The sequence below is a fragment of the Barbus barbus genome (assembly GCF_936440315.1).
Source record: "Barbus barbus genome assembly, chromosome: 24".
NCBI lineage: Eukaryota > Metazoa > Chordata > Actinopteri > Cypriniformes > Cyprinidae > Barbus > Barbus barbus.
This window is the reverse complement of record NC_136752.1, coordinates 14,269,990-14,287,949: the sequence shown is the minus strand read 5'-3', so window position 1 is coordinate 14,287,949 and position 17,960 is coordinate 14,269,990. Positions and strand designations below refer to the sequence as shown.

General features: G+C 35.8%; 1 protein-coding gene across 1 annotated transcript; it reads right to left on the bottom strand.

Moving 5' to 3' along the window:
• Positions 1–3,081: 3,081 nt before the first annotated feature.
• On the bottom strand, positions 3,082–17,712 carry LOC306843902 (neuromedin-U-like; the record flags this gene model as incomplete). Its single annotated transcript, XM_079375608.1, has 9 exons — positions 17,524–17,712; positions 11,214–11,269; positions 10,734–10,781; positions 9,806–9,865; positions 9,580–9,609; positions 8,357–8,407; positions 7,074–7,148; positions 3,703–3,756; positions 3,082–3,117 (listed from the first exon to the last, which is right to left on the bottom strand). Exons 1-9 carry the CDS (start codon positions 17,642–17,644, stop codon positions 3,082–3,084), a joined length of 531 nt encoding a protein of 176 aa, XP_079231734.1. The 5' UTR covers positions 17,645–17,712.
• Between the last annotated feature and the right edge of the window lie 248 nt (positions 17,713–17,960).

Genomic DNA, 17,960 nt, shown 5'->3' with positions numbered 1-17,960 from the left:
AATGCCTATTTGAACACGCTATTTGCACATTTTGCAAGTTTTTTTCCTGCTAATTATTGTTTATCCTGTTAAAAATGCCAGTGTGTGAAACAACAGTAACGTTATTTTATTTACCAGGCCTTAAAGTAGGCTAGTAATGACAACTCGAGTTTAGCCCACTGCTATTTTCATGACGGAGAATATGGGAAATTATAATCATATTTTTATCATAAAAACGGTTTGACATTGTTTGCCAGGCGCTGTTATTATGATGAGTGGAGATCGCGTGACACCCAGTGGAGCAAAGTCAACTAACCTATACGATGCAGGGGACAAATAACCACACGGTGGTGCTATTGTCATATTATTAAATTCATCGTTTGACACCATTTCTATGTTATATACCAGGGATCTTCAAATCTGGCCCACTCCTGCAGAGTTTAGCTCTAACCCTAATCAAACAGCAGATTGGACCTCCAGGGAAAGATTTGAGAAGCCCTGTTATATATACAGTACATATTCTTGCTTTGGATATTTAAGTGATAATTTAGGCCTGTGCAAAGGTACAAATACGCACTCTTTAGGGGTAAATGAGGTACAAAATGTTTACTTAGAAATTCTCTTTCCGTTTTCATGATTTATTTTTATTCCCTTGTGGAAAAAGGAGTACATTTTATCATACTTTTAAAAAGTAATACTTATTAAGGAAATTAATCTGAAGTGTGAACTGAATATAAATTGCATGTTAACTGCATTTAAATAAAAATGCATTATAGTTTAAATTTATGAACGATATAAATTAAAATTTCATGAGTTTATGAGATTTATAGTTTAAATCTCATGAACACTCAACAATAAACGTGGAGCACACAACTATAATACATTATCCATTCACCACACTCACTTATTTTTATTTCTCATTTCTAATTTGCACATACTTGACCTGTACATACATAGTTGTCTATATTATATATTGTTTTTGCTGCTTTGTACATTGCCTATTTGGATATTTGTATATTATTCTTTATTATCTGTGTCCTGTCCTGTTGCTGTCTTTCTGTTGCACTGTGGAGCTTCTGTCACTATAAAAAATTCCTTGTATGTGTAAACACTTGGCCAATAAAGCTCATCTGATTCTGAAAGTTGCTTTTTTTAAATGCATTACAATATTGTGTTACTCCCTAAAAAAAGTAATTAACTGCGTTTAGTTTTTTTTTATGGAACGCAAGGGCTTTTGTTACCTTTGCATTATTTTTTCTCATCTAGCCTGGGTTTGCTTGTTTATTTTTAATATAAAAAGTTTCACGCCAAATGTGAAATGAACAAGCTGAAAACAAACCTTTCAGCTGTGCTGCTATTCTGGATTGCATGAAGAATAGGATGCAAGAGAGGAAAGTTCAACACTTTCTTCTCAATCACAAAAAAAGAAAAAGTTATGTTTATCTAAAGTCATTTTTGCTTATTAGTGTGGTTAAACTGGATCATTGGTTAGCAGCAAAGACACGTTAATAAAATGGGATTAAACACGTAATGGATTTTTATGTTAACACTTAATTATTGCAGGTTTGTGTTTAAGTCTGAGGAATACTGAATTTGTTTGTCCAAGAGAGATGAGAGATGAGTGAATGCATGTTCATATTTAGTCTAGAACTACAGCAACCATAATATTTTGTCACTTTTTTCAAGTAACTAATCAACTTTACATGTCTTTTAGTATATTAGTCAACAAATCAAAATATGTGTACTTGTTTACAAAGTGCACTTTTTAAAAGTGTGTTAGGAAACATTGTATCATAAAAGTTGATGTGCACTTAAGCTATACCTTTTATTTTATAATTATTATCTCCAGTTAACTTTAAAAAATGTTTACTTGAATAAATTTTGGTTAGCAAATATTGCAAATAAAACAACTAAAATGCAGGATGAAAGAGAAAATGGTTCTTTTGGTATTAAGCTTGTAAATTAAGCTTCTATTATAAAAAACGTATACCTTCTTCAAGGAAATAAAAGTGTCAGAAGAGGAAAGTAATCAGAGTTCCAGGGCCGTGGGTCACTTCAATTTACAACTAACCAGCAACGTTTGTTTCTAACCTATATTAGACGATAACAAGTGTGTGTTTCATTTGTGTACTCCTCTCATACCCTCGGATTGATTGCGTTCGACGTCTTTTCACAACCCCGAAGCTTCCTTTTTCACACCCAGCCCCCTACAAAACACCCACTACAGGACAAATGTGTTTTGAGTCGTACCCTCTAGGTCTGTCTGTCTATAACCGGTGAAGTGATGTACCTCATACCCACTCTTAGTTTGTGCCACGTTTCTTAAAGGAAATGCAGTCACGATCCATGACGTAACCTATTTTGTTATTTCAGGCCCAACAACAGACCATAAGCAAGATTCTACTAAACCGATAAAGAGATGTTTATCAGAAAGGATGCAGTTCATGAAACACGCTGTTTAGATGTACAAATCCAATTAAAATGGCAGTGATCGGAAGGTTGATTAATGCTTTTTGACTAATCGCTGTAGATAGCAGGATAACAAAAACACACATTCATCTGAGAAAGAGAGAATGAACCAGAGTCGTACTAGTGCTTTCAATAAATAAATGGAGAGGGAAAAAAAGTGTTTTATTTCTTTGTTCTTCGGGAACATTCCAATATACAGTAAAACACATATAGTGAGTTTGGTCAAAAGCACACTGCCACGATGAAGAAATATTTTATAATGCTTTTAATTCAAAAGACACGGCACAGTTACACAAACAGGAACGTCTGAACAGATAAAAGACTTTATTTGGATTCTGTCTGTACATTCAACATCACAATTCAATAGAGGGGTGTTTTCTGGAACGAGTGACGTAACGTTTCAGGGTTGACTGGCTCTTGATCAGGACATCTGCAGGATAGGATCTGGTGCTGCTGAAAATATTCATCAAAAATGATTTTTTAAGACATTGACAGATGCACTAGTATAAAAAAAATGTGTGACTCTAGACCCAGTGCACATGTAGGAAACACATTGAAAAAATATGGTTTAAACAGATTTTTCTCATTTGTAAAAAAAGAAAGAAATACCTGATTTTTCAATTCTTTAATGTTTTACACATACTCATCAGATCTTCTTCCATTTCGTGGCTGCAGAAAAGAACACAGAAAAATATTTAGAGAAGTGTTTTTTCAAGTAATAAGAAAAAAATTATATATTTAAAATGTGAAATGCTGTAGGTATGTCACATTGTTTTTTAACTAAAAACAAAACTATTATCAATCATTTTCATAATTTAAATAAAGGCGAGATAAAGTACAACATTAAGTAAACATTTCAATTTCTAAATTTAAATGAAAACTAAAAATGTTGCTTTGCCACCTAACTGAAATATGTAAAGTATTAAAAAAAAAAAACTAAAACAAAGATAATAAATTAATTAAAAAAAAATCAAACACATAACAAAATTACTCAAACACATTCAAATAAAAAATAAACACAACAATTTAGTATGTGAATATCATGTAGGATTGGAAGAAACCAAAAGTCATAATTTAACACATTTGAAAAAATTTTTTTTTTTAATGTTTAACTAATCTGAATATTGTGGGAAAACTATCCCCCTCAATGACGGTTACAGCACTGTACATTGCTTTTCTACTAATGTAAAGAAGATCATTCAATTTCCATGTTGTGCTGAACAATAAACAGTAGTCATATATATTATAACCTACCCGATAAAGGAAGTATCCTCTGCTCTGGATCCGTCCGGGCCCCTGAAGGTCATCCTGTGCACAGAAGGGATTGTTATAGATGTGCTCCAAATATCACACTTTCTGACGTTGCTACCAAACTTTGTGTACACAACTTTGACTCAGTCATCAGAGGTCCTCAGATGAATCAAAGGTTTGATGACGGCAGTCTCGTTAGGGGTTAAAGAGCTTTATCTACCCAACAAAATCCATCAGGACCATTTCCTGTATGAGAGTGAGGCAGTCATTAACTCTTGTTCAGTTTTGTCTTTTACCCTTATAGCACAATAACACTTTTAGCGTTCAATTACCTCTCAAATGGAGGGGAGCAGTTCATCTACGGTTGAGCCATTTCACATCCTGCACATACAATTAGATGGACTCAAACTCATGCTTGCACATGTCAGCCTCGTGCAGCCATGTATGTGCACAAGCACAGCTTAATAATATAGAAATTAATACTTTTAAATACAACGAAAAATTAAAAGGTACATATTAAAAATAGTTTTCTTAAATTGGCAAAAAGAGTAAATTAATAAATATTACATTTAATCTAAATGTAGCATACTTTCTATATATGCAATATATACTGCATAAATTAATATATATTTTTTTATTATAAAAAAAAATATTATATACAGTTGGGCAAAAAAGTATTTAGTCAGCCACTAATTGTGCAAGTTTTCCCACTTCAAAAGATGAGAGAGGCCTGTAATTTTCATCATAGGTACACTTCAACTATGAGAGACAGAATGGGGGGAAAGAATCCAGGAAATCACATTGTAGGATTTTTAATGAATTAATTGGTAAATTCCCCGGTAAAATAAGTATTTGGTCACCTACAAACAAGCAAGATTTCTGGCTCTCACAGACCAGTAATTATTAGAAAATGGAAGACATACAAGACCACTGATAATCTCCCTCGATCTGGGGCTCCATGCAAGATCTCACCCCGTGGGGTCAAAATGATCACAAGAACGGTGAGCAAAAATCCCAGAACCACACGGGGGGACCTAGTGAATGACCTGCAGAGAGCTGGGACCAAAGTAACAAAGGCTACCATCAGTAACACACTACGCCGCCGGGGACTCAAATCCTGCAGTGCCAGACGTGTCCCCCTGCTTAAGACAGTACATGTCCGGGCCCGTCTGAAGTTTGCTAGAGAGCATTTGGATGATCCAGAAGAGGATTGGGAGAATGTCATATGGTCAGATGAAACCAAAATAGAACTTTTTGGTAAAAACTCAACTCGTCGTGTTTGGAGGAGAAAGAATGCTGAGTTGCATCCAAAGAACACCATACCTACTGTGAAGCATGGGGGTGGAAACATCATGTTTGGGGCTGTTTTTCTGCAAAGGGACCAGGACGACTGATCCGTGTAAAGGAAAGAATGAATGGGGCCATGTATCGTGAGATTTTGAGTGAAAACCTCCTTCCATCAGCAAGGGCATTGAAGATGAAACGTGGCTGGGTCTTTCAGCATGACAATGATCCCAAACACACCGCCCGGGCAACGAAGGAGTGGCTTCGTAAGAAGCATTTCAAGGTCCTGGTGTGGCCTAGCCAGTCTCCAGATCTCAACCCCATAGAAAATCTTTGGAGGGAGTTGAAAGTCCGTGTTGCCCAGTGACAGCCCCAAAACATCACTGCTCTAGAGGAGATCTGCATGGAGGAATGGGCCAAAATACCAGCAACAGTGTGTGAAAACCTTGTGAAGACGTTTGACCTCTGTCATTGCCAACAAAGGGTATATAATAAAGTATTGAGATGAACGTTTGTTATTGACCAAATACTTATTTTCCACCATAATTTGCAAATAAATTCTTTAAAAATCCTACAATGTGATTTCCTGGATTCTTTCCCCCCATTCTGTCTCTCATAGTTGAAGTGTACCTATGATAAAAATTACAGGCCTCTCATCTTTTTAAGTGGGAGAACTTGCACAATTGGTGGCTGACTAAATACTTTTTTGCCCAACTGTATATATATATTATATATATAATAAATATTATTATATATAATATTACCATAGGAATAAATTACATTTTAAAATATATTCAAATAGAAAACAGGCATTTAAAATTATAATACTGTTTCAGAATATTGCTGTTTTTATTTATTTTTAGTAAATGAAGCCTTGGTGGGAATAAGAAACTTCTTTCAAACATGCATACGCACACACAAAACTTACCCTCACATCACCCTCAAAGTTTTGAATGGTACCGTATGTAATTCAAAAAAGGAATAAATGAATAATAAGACAACCTTATTTCCAGCATCAACCAGAGAAAGAGAGATAGGTTGTCGGGTAGTGGTGTATAAACACAGATACACGCACTGTCTGTTTTAATAATCATTAACACTTAGAACTTTAATAATTAACACTTAACACTTAATAAAATCAACAATTACTGATGGTCAGAAAAGAAGACCTGGAGCAAAGTCATGATGAGATATTATCAAACAGCATATGGCATTTCATCAAGCAGCACAGAGGACTGAGAGGAACAGACACTTCAGTCACTCTCCATGAACATCCGTCTAAATTTAAGCTGTTTTTTGTCAACTATTCATGCAATTACAGCAACTGTATGTACTTTTTTAACCTCTAAATAGGCTATCAGTTTTAAAGTAATACTGGTGGTGGTTTCTAAGAAGGCGAATAGCTTGGTTTTTTACCACATCTGTTCTGGGAGTAAATGTCCTTGCACACTGAGTCTGAAATTTTCATATGCATTTTTGTTGTTGTTGTCATGCTTTCCTATCAAAATGCTAGCTATGGATACAAAAACAGAAAATCGAACCTGATCTGAATTTTTTTTTATGATGGACGAAAGTTTTGGAGGCAGTGTGTAAACATGATTGACACAATGTGAGGTCGTATTTATTTTTTAACGTGCTAATATTTCGGACTCAATGTGCAATGACCTTTAATTTGAGCAGGTATGAAATTCTGCGAAAAAGGGTGGATTGCTGTACAGCTATGCACTGTAATTACAACAATTACAATTACACTTGCATACCTGTAGGGGCTCCAAAAATACACAAAGCTACACACAAGTGCTGTAATATTTAACAACAATGGACTCCATTTATTTCCAAGACCATGGGAAAACTCTTGAAATATCATGATCATAATTCTTCAATAAAAAATATGCACTATTTAATTATGTCTTATGTTTAGTACAGCTAAATGTCCTAAACTTGACATCTGAATACCAACCCTGGGCATACAGTATTTAGTCACTTACCCAAACTAAATATTGCTTTAGCAGTTATTTTAATGGTTCTCAGTGTGTCATACTCGCAGCACTAATGTAGTCTGAATGAAGGTAAGCATGCAGGATACATACATTTAATTTAATTCTCCTGCTTCTTCTTCTGGCAAGCTGGGGTATGAGCTCCAGAAGAGGGTGCAACACAGTAGACTGACACGTACACATATATAAAGAGATATCATGAAGACAGACATGGAGTGATATGAAAACCATGAACATCTGTTCCTGGAGACTGGCCAGGGGTCGCAGAGAGGATTCATTTCATACACACGTGTCTGCGACTCAGTGTTCATTTTGCACACACGGTGCATTGATGGTCAGTAAAAACGCAATCACATGCAGGCCATCCCAGAGCACATGACATACAATATGTGAGGAAGTGTTTAAAAGCAATATATAGCGATTTGTTACAAATATGCAGTACATTTGGCTGCATATTTGAAATGTATCACTAAACTGGCATATAAATATTTTAAAATGTAAAATTCATTAATAAATGTCTGTATGATACACATTTAAAGAAGAAATGTGGTGAGCATGCAAGGAATGGAGAGTTGGGAGGAAAAGACACTGAAAATGTCCTCTGACCGCACCAACACAAAATGGCATGTAAATTAAATGTGGAAAATTTAATGATAAGATTAATTTAGGTTCTCTTCTGGTTTGAGTCACTGCCAAAATTATGATATTAATTCACACAGACAAAATAAAAAAATCTAAAATTTCAAGGGAATATCTAGTGCAAATTATAAAATTTAGGTTATTTTTAGGGAAAAAGGAAATGATAAAATCAATGTAATGCTTTTCTGTTCCTGCCATAAGTGTGAATGCTGTCAAGGAGGAATCATAGGATATCAGAGGTTGCATGCATGCAATGGAATCTAAAGAGAAGATAGTAAGAGACGATAATCTGATAATTATCTGAAAATAATCTGAATACTAAAGATGCATTTAACGCTATTTCTGCTATTAGACTTAGTGGAAACATTAATAAAATATACAGGTAAAAGGATAAAATAATTTTCAAGTAATTTTCTTTTGTCATTTGTATTATTAAGTTTATTTTTTTATTTATTTTATTTTATTTATTTTGCAGTTACTTACACTATCCTTTATATCCAGCTTCCTAAGAATGTGGCTATATTGCATTTTGATTTTCCATGACCTTGTCCCAAAAAGGAAATGCACAGTGGTCTAAATGACAATTTATTTAATTCACGTGAGCTTTAATTAATGCCCGAGTATTATATCCCTAATTACAACATGCAGTTGGGTGTGTTATTGAAGACAGTGCAGCGTAGTAACAGTGACTGAGTGTTAAAAGCAGCAGACACTAAGCAACCCATGAGGAAACCTACCGTCCCATCAGACAATCCTGCACCATTCGGTTTAGTGTAATGAAATAAAAACTACACATACATGTATAGACACACAAATACAAAACCCAAACACAGAAGTTACACAAACACCAAAAATCAATACAGACAAGAACATTAAAAACATTCAAAGAATTAAAAAGAACACCATAATCCATAAAAAAGAAAACATACCATTACAATCAAACAAATATGAAAAGATACAGTGCCCTCCAAAAGTATTGGAACGGTAAAGACAAAATTGCTCTGTTGGCTGTGGAGTCAAGATATTTACAAACATGATTAATAAAAGATGAATATGAGACAAAACTACAGAAAGTCACATTTTATTATTGGGTGATTCAACACAGATGTTTTACCAAATAAAAAGAACAGCACTTTTAGAGTTTCATCTCTCTATCTGATGTGAGCATAAGTATTGGAACAGTTGCCTCACAGGTCTTTCTTAGTGATCAGCTGTGTCCTGTTTCATTAATTCTTCAGATATTAAAAGCAGGGAATGTGTCGTATCAGTTATATCCATTACTTCTGTATTCTGAATCGTGCATTCGATGATGACACACACAAACCAGGGTGAATATGAGGGAGCTGACTTTGAGAGAAAAGCAAGCAATTTGGATGCTAAAAGAAAAGAGGAAGTCAATTAGAGCTCTAGCAAAAACAAAGGGCATGGAGAAATCAAGAGAATAGAAATAGAAAGGTAAGATTAGAGTTCGCAAAAAGCACAAAGGTGAGCCAGAAGAGTTGTGGAACTGTGTTGAGATGAGATGAACCTTTGATGAGACAAAGATGAACCTTTATCTAAGTGATGGGAAAGCAAAAATGTGGAGAAAAAAAGGGAACTGCAAATGATCCCAAGCATACAGTCTCATCTGTAAAGCATGGTGGAGGTGGTGTCATGGCATGGGCATGCATGGCTGTCTCTGGAACAGGCCCTCTCAACTTTACTGATGACTTAATGTATGATGACAGTACCAGAATGGATTTGGAAGGGTACAAAACCATCGTGTCTACCAATATTCAAGAAAATGCCACCAGATTCAATGGGAAGTGCTACAGCCAACAGAGCAATTTTGTCTTTACCGTTCCAATACTTTTGGTGGGCACTGTAAAAGGATGTGTATGTTATGGTGTCATTGAATTGTCATTGCACTAAATGTGTCTGAGACGACCTCAAATTAAGGCTGCAAATGTCACACACTCACCCTTTTGCTGGTCTCTCGAGCTATGATCTCCTGCATGTACCAAAAAAAAAAAAATAATAATAATTGTCTTTTCATTAATCTATGCATTGCTATACTGAAAACTAGACCCAGACAGATTTTTGCACAACTACTTAATAAACAAATATGCAAAGGTTGGCGATGAGGTGTAGAATATTGTGAAATCTTTTGTGTGTGCTGATTGCACGTGGGCATGAATAATATTCACCTCCGATTTTTGCAGTGATCCCAGCATTAGGAAACACAGGTCCTCCAAGACATCAGATGTCTGGCAAATGTTAAAAGAAACGTAAAAAAACCTTTTACTTTGATTAAAATCCTAAAGTAATTCACTGTTCCCAGTCAAAAATGATCAGCATTTTTTAATAGCTATAGGCTATTAACAAATTTTGGATTCAATCTTTTTGCCAACTTGTCTTCTTTCAACTTTGTATTTCTTCTTGGAACTGATTAGTTGTAGGCCTCGTTGATCTGAGCATGTACACCTCAGGTTTGAGTGAAAACTATTTTTTATGGATCAGTAGAGCTGCTTTATAGCTTTAAAATAGTTTATTATTAATACATTTTGCAACATCAACACTGGTATTGAACTGAAATGAATCAACATGGAATTGACTTGAGCTAAATAACACTACTGTCTTCATTTGTCAATAATTTGCTACAGCTGCTTTAAAGCAGAATTTGAATTTGTCTTATATTTGGTGAAGTTAGAATCACTGATTCTATTACTTTCCTGTTTAATACTGTAAAGCTGCTTTGAAACAATCTCTATTGTGTACTCAGCTCAGATCACTGAGGCCTATGACCAGTCAGTTCTAAGGAGAAATACAAATCTAATCAAAAGAAGACAAGTTGACAAAAAGACTGAATTAACTAAAATTTTAACGGTTCAATATGTCCAGAACACAATATGCCTTGTACTAAAATTGTTGACAGTGTTAAAATATTTAAATTAATTCTAATAGAAAAGTACAATTCACTTGGTTCACTGGGATTCACAGAACAGTTAGCACAAAGTTAGCACAAAATTTCTCTAGATTTCTCTTTTACATTTATACAATAATCCACTCTCTGTTTGGTTCCTCAAAAATACACAGTAGCTGTATTGCAAATAGCAACAACGCTGCATTACTCACTCTAAAAGATGGGTCTGCAGAGAGGTAGAACGAGCACAGATCAGTTATCTACAACAAAAGAGAAGTGCAATTGTAATTTTAGGGCTTGCATAAATGAAGATTTAAAGAACAAATACAAAGAGCAAACTCAAAATGAATTACATATCATTTATGTGTTGCGTTGTTCATTTCAGTCCATAGCCATAAACATGCATTAAAATATGCTTTCCTATCCCAGCCTCTGCAGGTTTACCCATATAATACCCATATCACGTACAAACAGTTAGCACATGTAAACAAAGCACGTAATCATCACCTTAGAGAGTAAAGTTAACAGGTTGAAACTGAGCAAATGTGGGATAAGTCATTTATAATGAACTTTTGTCTCTGAGGAAATTTGTATATAACTGAAGGCAGTATAAGTGATTTATTGGGAGAGTTAATCTATGGTAAAAATGAAAGAACTCATAAGTATGTCTATTGACAGTAAATCATACACACCTGGGTTAGTAACTGCTCATGCTCTATTGGAGATGGATTCAAGAGCACTGGAGCACCTGCAATCCATGCAGAAAGCATTATTACATCCCAATAATAATGTTTAGTGTTACAAGTACAGTGGAGTTTACTAACATAAAACATTTGTATGAATTTTGCACAGAATATGGCAGAGAAATAAAATCTTATTTTGACAATGAATTCATTCAGTTGAAGTCTCTATTGGTCATAACGATTTGGTAAATCTCAAATCTTGTTATCGTCATTATAATGAGGTTTCTTGCAATTGCATCACAAAATTGCCAGCGAAATCAATCTGGAAGCCTTGACAGCTGTAATCCCTGTGAGCTTTAGTTGTACAGGTCTGAAATTAATTACCCCTGCTTGTCAATTTTCTTGTTTTGGTGATTTTGACATCCTCCCTCAATGGAATAATCTCCAATCTAGCTGAGTTTGTTTAATGATCTGTTGTGTAGGTCTCTCAAAAAGTCTGATCATTCGGCTGTAACTAGTCAAAAACAACCAATAGTACAGGCATTACCCCCCAAAAAGAGAAAAGGTCTAATCTAATGTTATAAACTTGCATCTTCATGACCCTCTGGGTCTCTTCTGACATTTAACAATCAGTCCTGATGGTATAATTGTATCTGTGTATTAATAAATGAGTCACACACTGTAGTTGTCAAGGCTATAATCTGACAACGTCTCTCCTGGCATTTCTGCATTTTTTTACATTGGTATAATATTATTCAAATTCTTGTGACATCACTGCTGTCATGTGACAAGCATTCCTGCTTATTATCTACTGACACACTAATGCAGCACATTTTGAAAAGATCTAAGCCTTCAATAAAGATCAAAATTATTTTCAAACATGAAATCAGTAAAACGTAAATCTAAAGAAAAGATAAAGACAGAAGTTGCAGTGGCGGAGAACAGTTGTTTTTTATACCTGTTGCAATATTTCTGAATTCCATCCATTTAATGTGTCACAATAAAGGTCATAATTTCTGCTTGTCATCAGTAATTTAATCCAGTTTGATTTAGTGTTATGAACTGAACTGTGCAGATTTTTACATTTGTACAAATTCGATTTCATAAATAATTACCCTAGTAAAAAAGTAATATATTTAAAATGCATTTCATACAAGTGCAGTTCAAATTTATTAACATATTTACTGACATATCGCTTGAGATTAAAAATGATAATTAAACTTGATTTAGAGTACTACTTGTGCACAATGCGCATTTCTTAATATTAAACCTAAAATGTCACTATTGATGAGGACTGTATGTTCTTTGAATAATATCATCTTTAAATACAAGATATTTAAAGTGTACCTGAAGTATAGTTACAATAGTTCCACTTTAGCACAATCCAATATATCTTTAGTTGTACTTCAGCACTACTTGGGGAAGTCGTGGCCTAATGGTTAGAGAGTCGGACTTGTAATCCGAAGGTTGCGGGTTCGAGTCTCGGGCTGGCAGGGATTGTAGATGGGGGAGTGAATGTCCAGCGCTCTCTCCACCCTCAATACCACGACTGAGGTGCCCTTGAGCAAGGCACCGAACCCCCAACTGCTCCCCGGGCGCTGCAGCATAAAATGGCTGCCCACTGCTCCGGGTGTGTGTTCACGGTGTGTGTGTGTTCACTGCTGTGTGTGTGCACGTTGGATGGGTTAAATGCAGAGCACGAATTCCGAGTATGGGTCACCATACTTGGCTGAATGTCACTTCACTATCACTATGCTACTTCTGCATAGTTAAAGTGCTTTAAGCACAAAATTAGTTCTTCCAGTTTAGGGACTTTAAGTATAACAGTTTAGTAGCAAAAGTACAGTTGCAGTGTATTTTACATACATAATGTACATACATAATATGTACATACATACATGTACATGCATTTTCAGTATAAATTTTAGTATATTTTTAGTATATTTACACTTTAATTATACACACATTACAAGCTTAAAAAAACAAAAACTTAACCAAAACATAAGATTCCTAAACATTGCCAATTAAAAAACAAATTTCCAGAATCACACACAGTCACCAAAGCCCCCCCCCCCCCCAACACCCCATTTCCATTCAAAATAGAGGACATTATTAATAATAATAATATAATAATTCATTACATTTATATAGCGCTTTTCTGCTTTTCTAAGCACTCAAAGCGCTCTACATTGTGAGGGGGGGTGTCTCCCCGTCCACCACCAGTGTGCAGCATCCTGGATGATGCGACGGCAGCCATAGTGCGCCAGAACGCCCACCACACACCAGCTTACTGGTGGAGAGGAGACAGAGTGATGAAGCCAATCAGTGTAAGGGGATGATTAGGAGGCCATGATGGTCAGAGACCAATGGAAAATTTGGCCAGGATGCCGAGGTCACACCTCTACTCTTTTCGAAAGACATCCTGGGATTTGTAATGACCACAGAGAGTCAGGACCTCGGTTTAACGGCTCATCCGAAAGACGGTGCTTTTTGACAGCATAGTGTCCCCGTCACTATACTGGGGCGTTAGGACCCACACAGACTGCAGGGTGAGCACCCCCTGCTGGCCTCACTAACACCTCTTCCAACAGCAACCTAGTTTTTCCCAGGAGGTCTCCCATCCAGGTACTGACCAGGCTCAACCCTGCTTAGCTTCAGTGGGCAACCAGTCTTGGGCTGCAGGGTGATATGGCTGTGGCCTACCAACATTATTAGTATGTTGGTAGGTATATTCAATCAGCACTCTTGACTCCACTAAAGACTTAAACAGAGTTACTAAACTCGCATCTTCCCCGGCATTTTTACACTGATGAGACTTTAAAATAACAAGTTTAGCTTGTCCTATTAAAAAATTAGCAAGTGTACACTGTTGCTGCCAAGACCTCGTATAGCTGCAACCCAGAATAAATAGACTGTTGGTAAATGTAAAACCCAATCTTACAATAATTTTGTCCAATATTTCAAATAACGAGTTAAGTCTAAGACACTCACAAAACATATGAAAAACTTTGTCAAGGGCATTACAAAAAGGACATGTCTGTAAAACAGTCTCATTAATCTTAGACACAAAAGTTTGAGGCTATAATACAATGTAGTATCCTCCACTGAATATCCCCACATCTCTTAGAGATAGGAGGCTTGTACAATAACCTCCATGATGGAAAAACCTCATCTGAAATAGAAAACCAAAACCTTCATTTTGTATCTGGTCTTTGTTTCAATTGACCCAAATGTACAGATTTTACACAAATTTGGTATAACATTTTTTTCCCAATACAATGAAACACCATAGCACCATAACCTTTCAGCAATTTTGTTTGACAGTTATCATCAGATTCCCAATCTTTAAGAACTACCTTGAACTCAGGAAAAGTCAGAGAAATATCACCATTCAAAAGAATATTATTAATGAAGGATAAGAAAGTCTGAGGGAAAGATGCCTAGGATTCCTGACTCATCTTTGTTCAGTCACTTTATTATTAGTACATCTCAATTTTGTATGTCCGTAGACCCCACAAGAGAAGCATTTCATTGATTCAGTGCTGATAAAAATTGTATAATCTGCCAAAGTCAATTTTGCGGAAACGTCCAGGTGTTGAAATTCAGCATTCAAAATAATAGCAGCTTGGCGTCTAAAAGACATAACATGTTTTAAATCACCAAGAGGGATCATTTTAATCGGCATCATAATTTTACCATAACGGCTAAGCAGACTGGCCATCTGGAGTACCGGGAGTTTTCCCGGTGGGCCGCTGCACAATGTGGGCCGGCTCTTTGCGTAATATATATAAAAAATGTATTATTAGTAAATGTACATAGCTATATCCTTCCATCGGCCCAAACAAATGGCCTGCGCGGTCCACTTCATTCAAAAATTCTAATTAATATAGCGCGCTCGGATCGTCATAATGTAGGCTACATAATGCAGTTTTCAGCAGACATGAGAGTTCATGTAAATCTGCTTTCTTCCGTGATTTCACGCGTTAAAAATCGTTCTCAATCGAACAATGTAAATCTGAAGACTTTTGCTTTCAAGTGCTGTGCATAGGAAAGTTATTTATATTATAGACCTAATAAAAATATAATTTGCTTATTAATTCACATGCATTATCCTGTTTTATATACACACTGGTGGTTAAAAGTTTGAAATAAGGCTTTTTATTTATTTATTTATTTGAAAGAAGATTGAATTTCTTTGAGCAGCAAATCAGCATATCAGAATGATTTCTGAAGGATCATGTGACACTGAAGACTGGAGAAATGATGCTGAAAATACAGCTTTAATCACAGCAATCAATAATATTTTACTATATATTCATAGAAGACACCTATTTTAAATTGCAACATTATATATTTTACAGTACTGTTTACTGTATTTTTCATCATCAAAATAATTTGTATACTCTTTTCCACAATCTATTCCTTAAAATGATAGATGTCAAGCTCCTGCAAAAGGACAAATACTGTTTATGATGACCAATAGAAAGGACCCATAAAAACAGTCCACATTCTGCACTATTCCAGTCTTCTAGACAATACCGGAGCATCGTGTCATATGGACTGATAATATTGGTGGAGAGAGAGCAACAATGAATGTTTGGTTTTAAAAATCACTGTTTGTGATATTAAATGATCTCAAACTAAATGATCTTCAAAAACTTCTCTTTGATTGTTACTGTTTGATTTGTAAGGTTTCCAGAAAAACATAATGCTGCTACAACACACACACACACATAAACAACATCATATAGCCAGGGCTTAATTTGTGCCAGAACAAACCGGATCCGGATCTGGCACCTCCGAAATCCGATCTGGTACCTCATTTTGTCGGATCCCCCTCCTCACGCGCCAAAGGATGAAGTTTGTGCTGACCTATAATGTGCATAATATGAAAAATCCTCTATAATGACCGCGCTTGCGGCACATCTACATTTGAAATAAAGAACCTGAGCACGCAAAAGACGCGACATGTGAACTGCTCAGCTCTCAGAAGAAATAATGCACGGATCCATAGCCTATACACATGTGTTTTCTTTCTCAGCTGTTCACTTTTACTTAAGAAAAAAACCTGGATACTGGCCAGGACGGCCATTTTTGCGTAATTTTGTGTGTATTTGGCAACTCAACAACAAACTACGAAAAATAAATCAATATATACTCTCTAGGCGGCTTTGGATGTGACTGTGAGAGCTCAGCCTTGAAACAGCCTCTGGAGCCACCAGTACCGATTGGCTTAAAAAGACGTGCAAATTACACATTTTTGTGACGATGCAACAATGACCCGATTAAGCAAATGACAATCTTGACATCTGTCCTGAAATGCGAGCGCAAGTCTTGGATCAGCGACAGCGTGCAGCAGCTCATAGATTTATTTACCCATACAGGGCTCTAGACTCAGTCTTCCCACTGTCGCACTTTTGCGACTAACTTTCTCAGTTTGTGGCACAACATAGCCTAATTTGGCACACTTTTTTTCTTTTCTTTTTTTTGCTACATTTGATTAATCAATGCATGCTGATGAACTTTTATCATAGTTTATATTATAGTTATATGGTAACGAAAGTGATCAACATTCAACCCGTTCTTTTTCATGGGTAGCTATTATTTGTGATTTAAATTTTGTGAGCAGGAATTCCTTTTTTCGTGCGCTTTCACTTTCAAATTCGCAATCTTGGTGTCACCTTTTACAAGAAAAGGTAGGCTAATTGTCTATTTTGCTTACACCTTTCACTTTTTAAGACTAAAACAAAAAATAGATTCATTGTTATTCTTAATTAAAAAGCACAACAACAATAAAACAGTAGGTTACAATGACAAACTAGCCTACATAACATTTATTAACAAAAACGAATAAGACGAGGCATAGGACACATCACATGCTGTATTATTTACCGACTAATAGCCTAAATTACAGAATGTTTAGCAAACACTGAGGAATCAAATAAATATAAAAAAATAAGGAAAGCCTCTATAGCATAATGTGAGGTAAACAGCAAAGATAGCAAGCTTTTCAAAACGAAAACTAAAAGAAAACTAAACTGGCTGTCGCTGACAGGACATGCATGTTTTTTGTTTTCTACAAGAATATCAACATATTAACCTTCTCTGGTTTAAGAAGCAGTCTTTTACTTGATACATCACGATACATCATATAGGCTACCTATTATTTTCATTATCACGTTCTTGTTTAGGACCAACATTTGGCTAAATGTAATGAATGATTTGACTGAAATAATCAGCTTTCTCATTAAAGAGAAAGTAGGCCACTAAAGTTCAGCTAAGTTATTCTAATATCACTCAAGTAACAGGAGAGACTTACTTGTGGTGATGGGTATGAAGGAGATGAAGAGGACAGCGAGCATCAGGGCTGAGTTGTGTACAGGGCTCATCGTGCTCTGACGCTGAGCTGCTCCGCGTTCACACTGACTGCTGCTCCTCATGCTCTCGTGCTGTCAGTTCGCGCCGCTTCGTCTGCTGCTCTGCTTTCTCAGCCTGACTTACAGCACAACATTATGAACTCGCAGAGTTACACACCCTCTTCGAAAATCGACCTGCAAAGTACGTCACGATGTATTAGCCCCGGCACGTCATTAATTTGCACAAATTATGATGTGAAATGAGTACTTATGGTCAAAGCTATAGTAATAAAACTAAAATCTTTCATCTTCAACAGGACATTTTATTTACATCTCGCTTGTTGTATGACATAACATTTGCTGAGATATGAATATTTTAAACTTCCCGGTGTAACTGTTT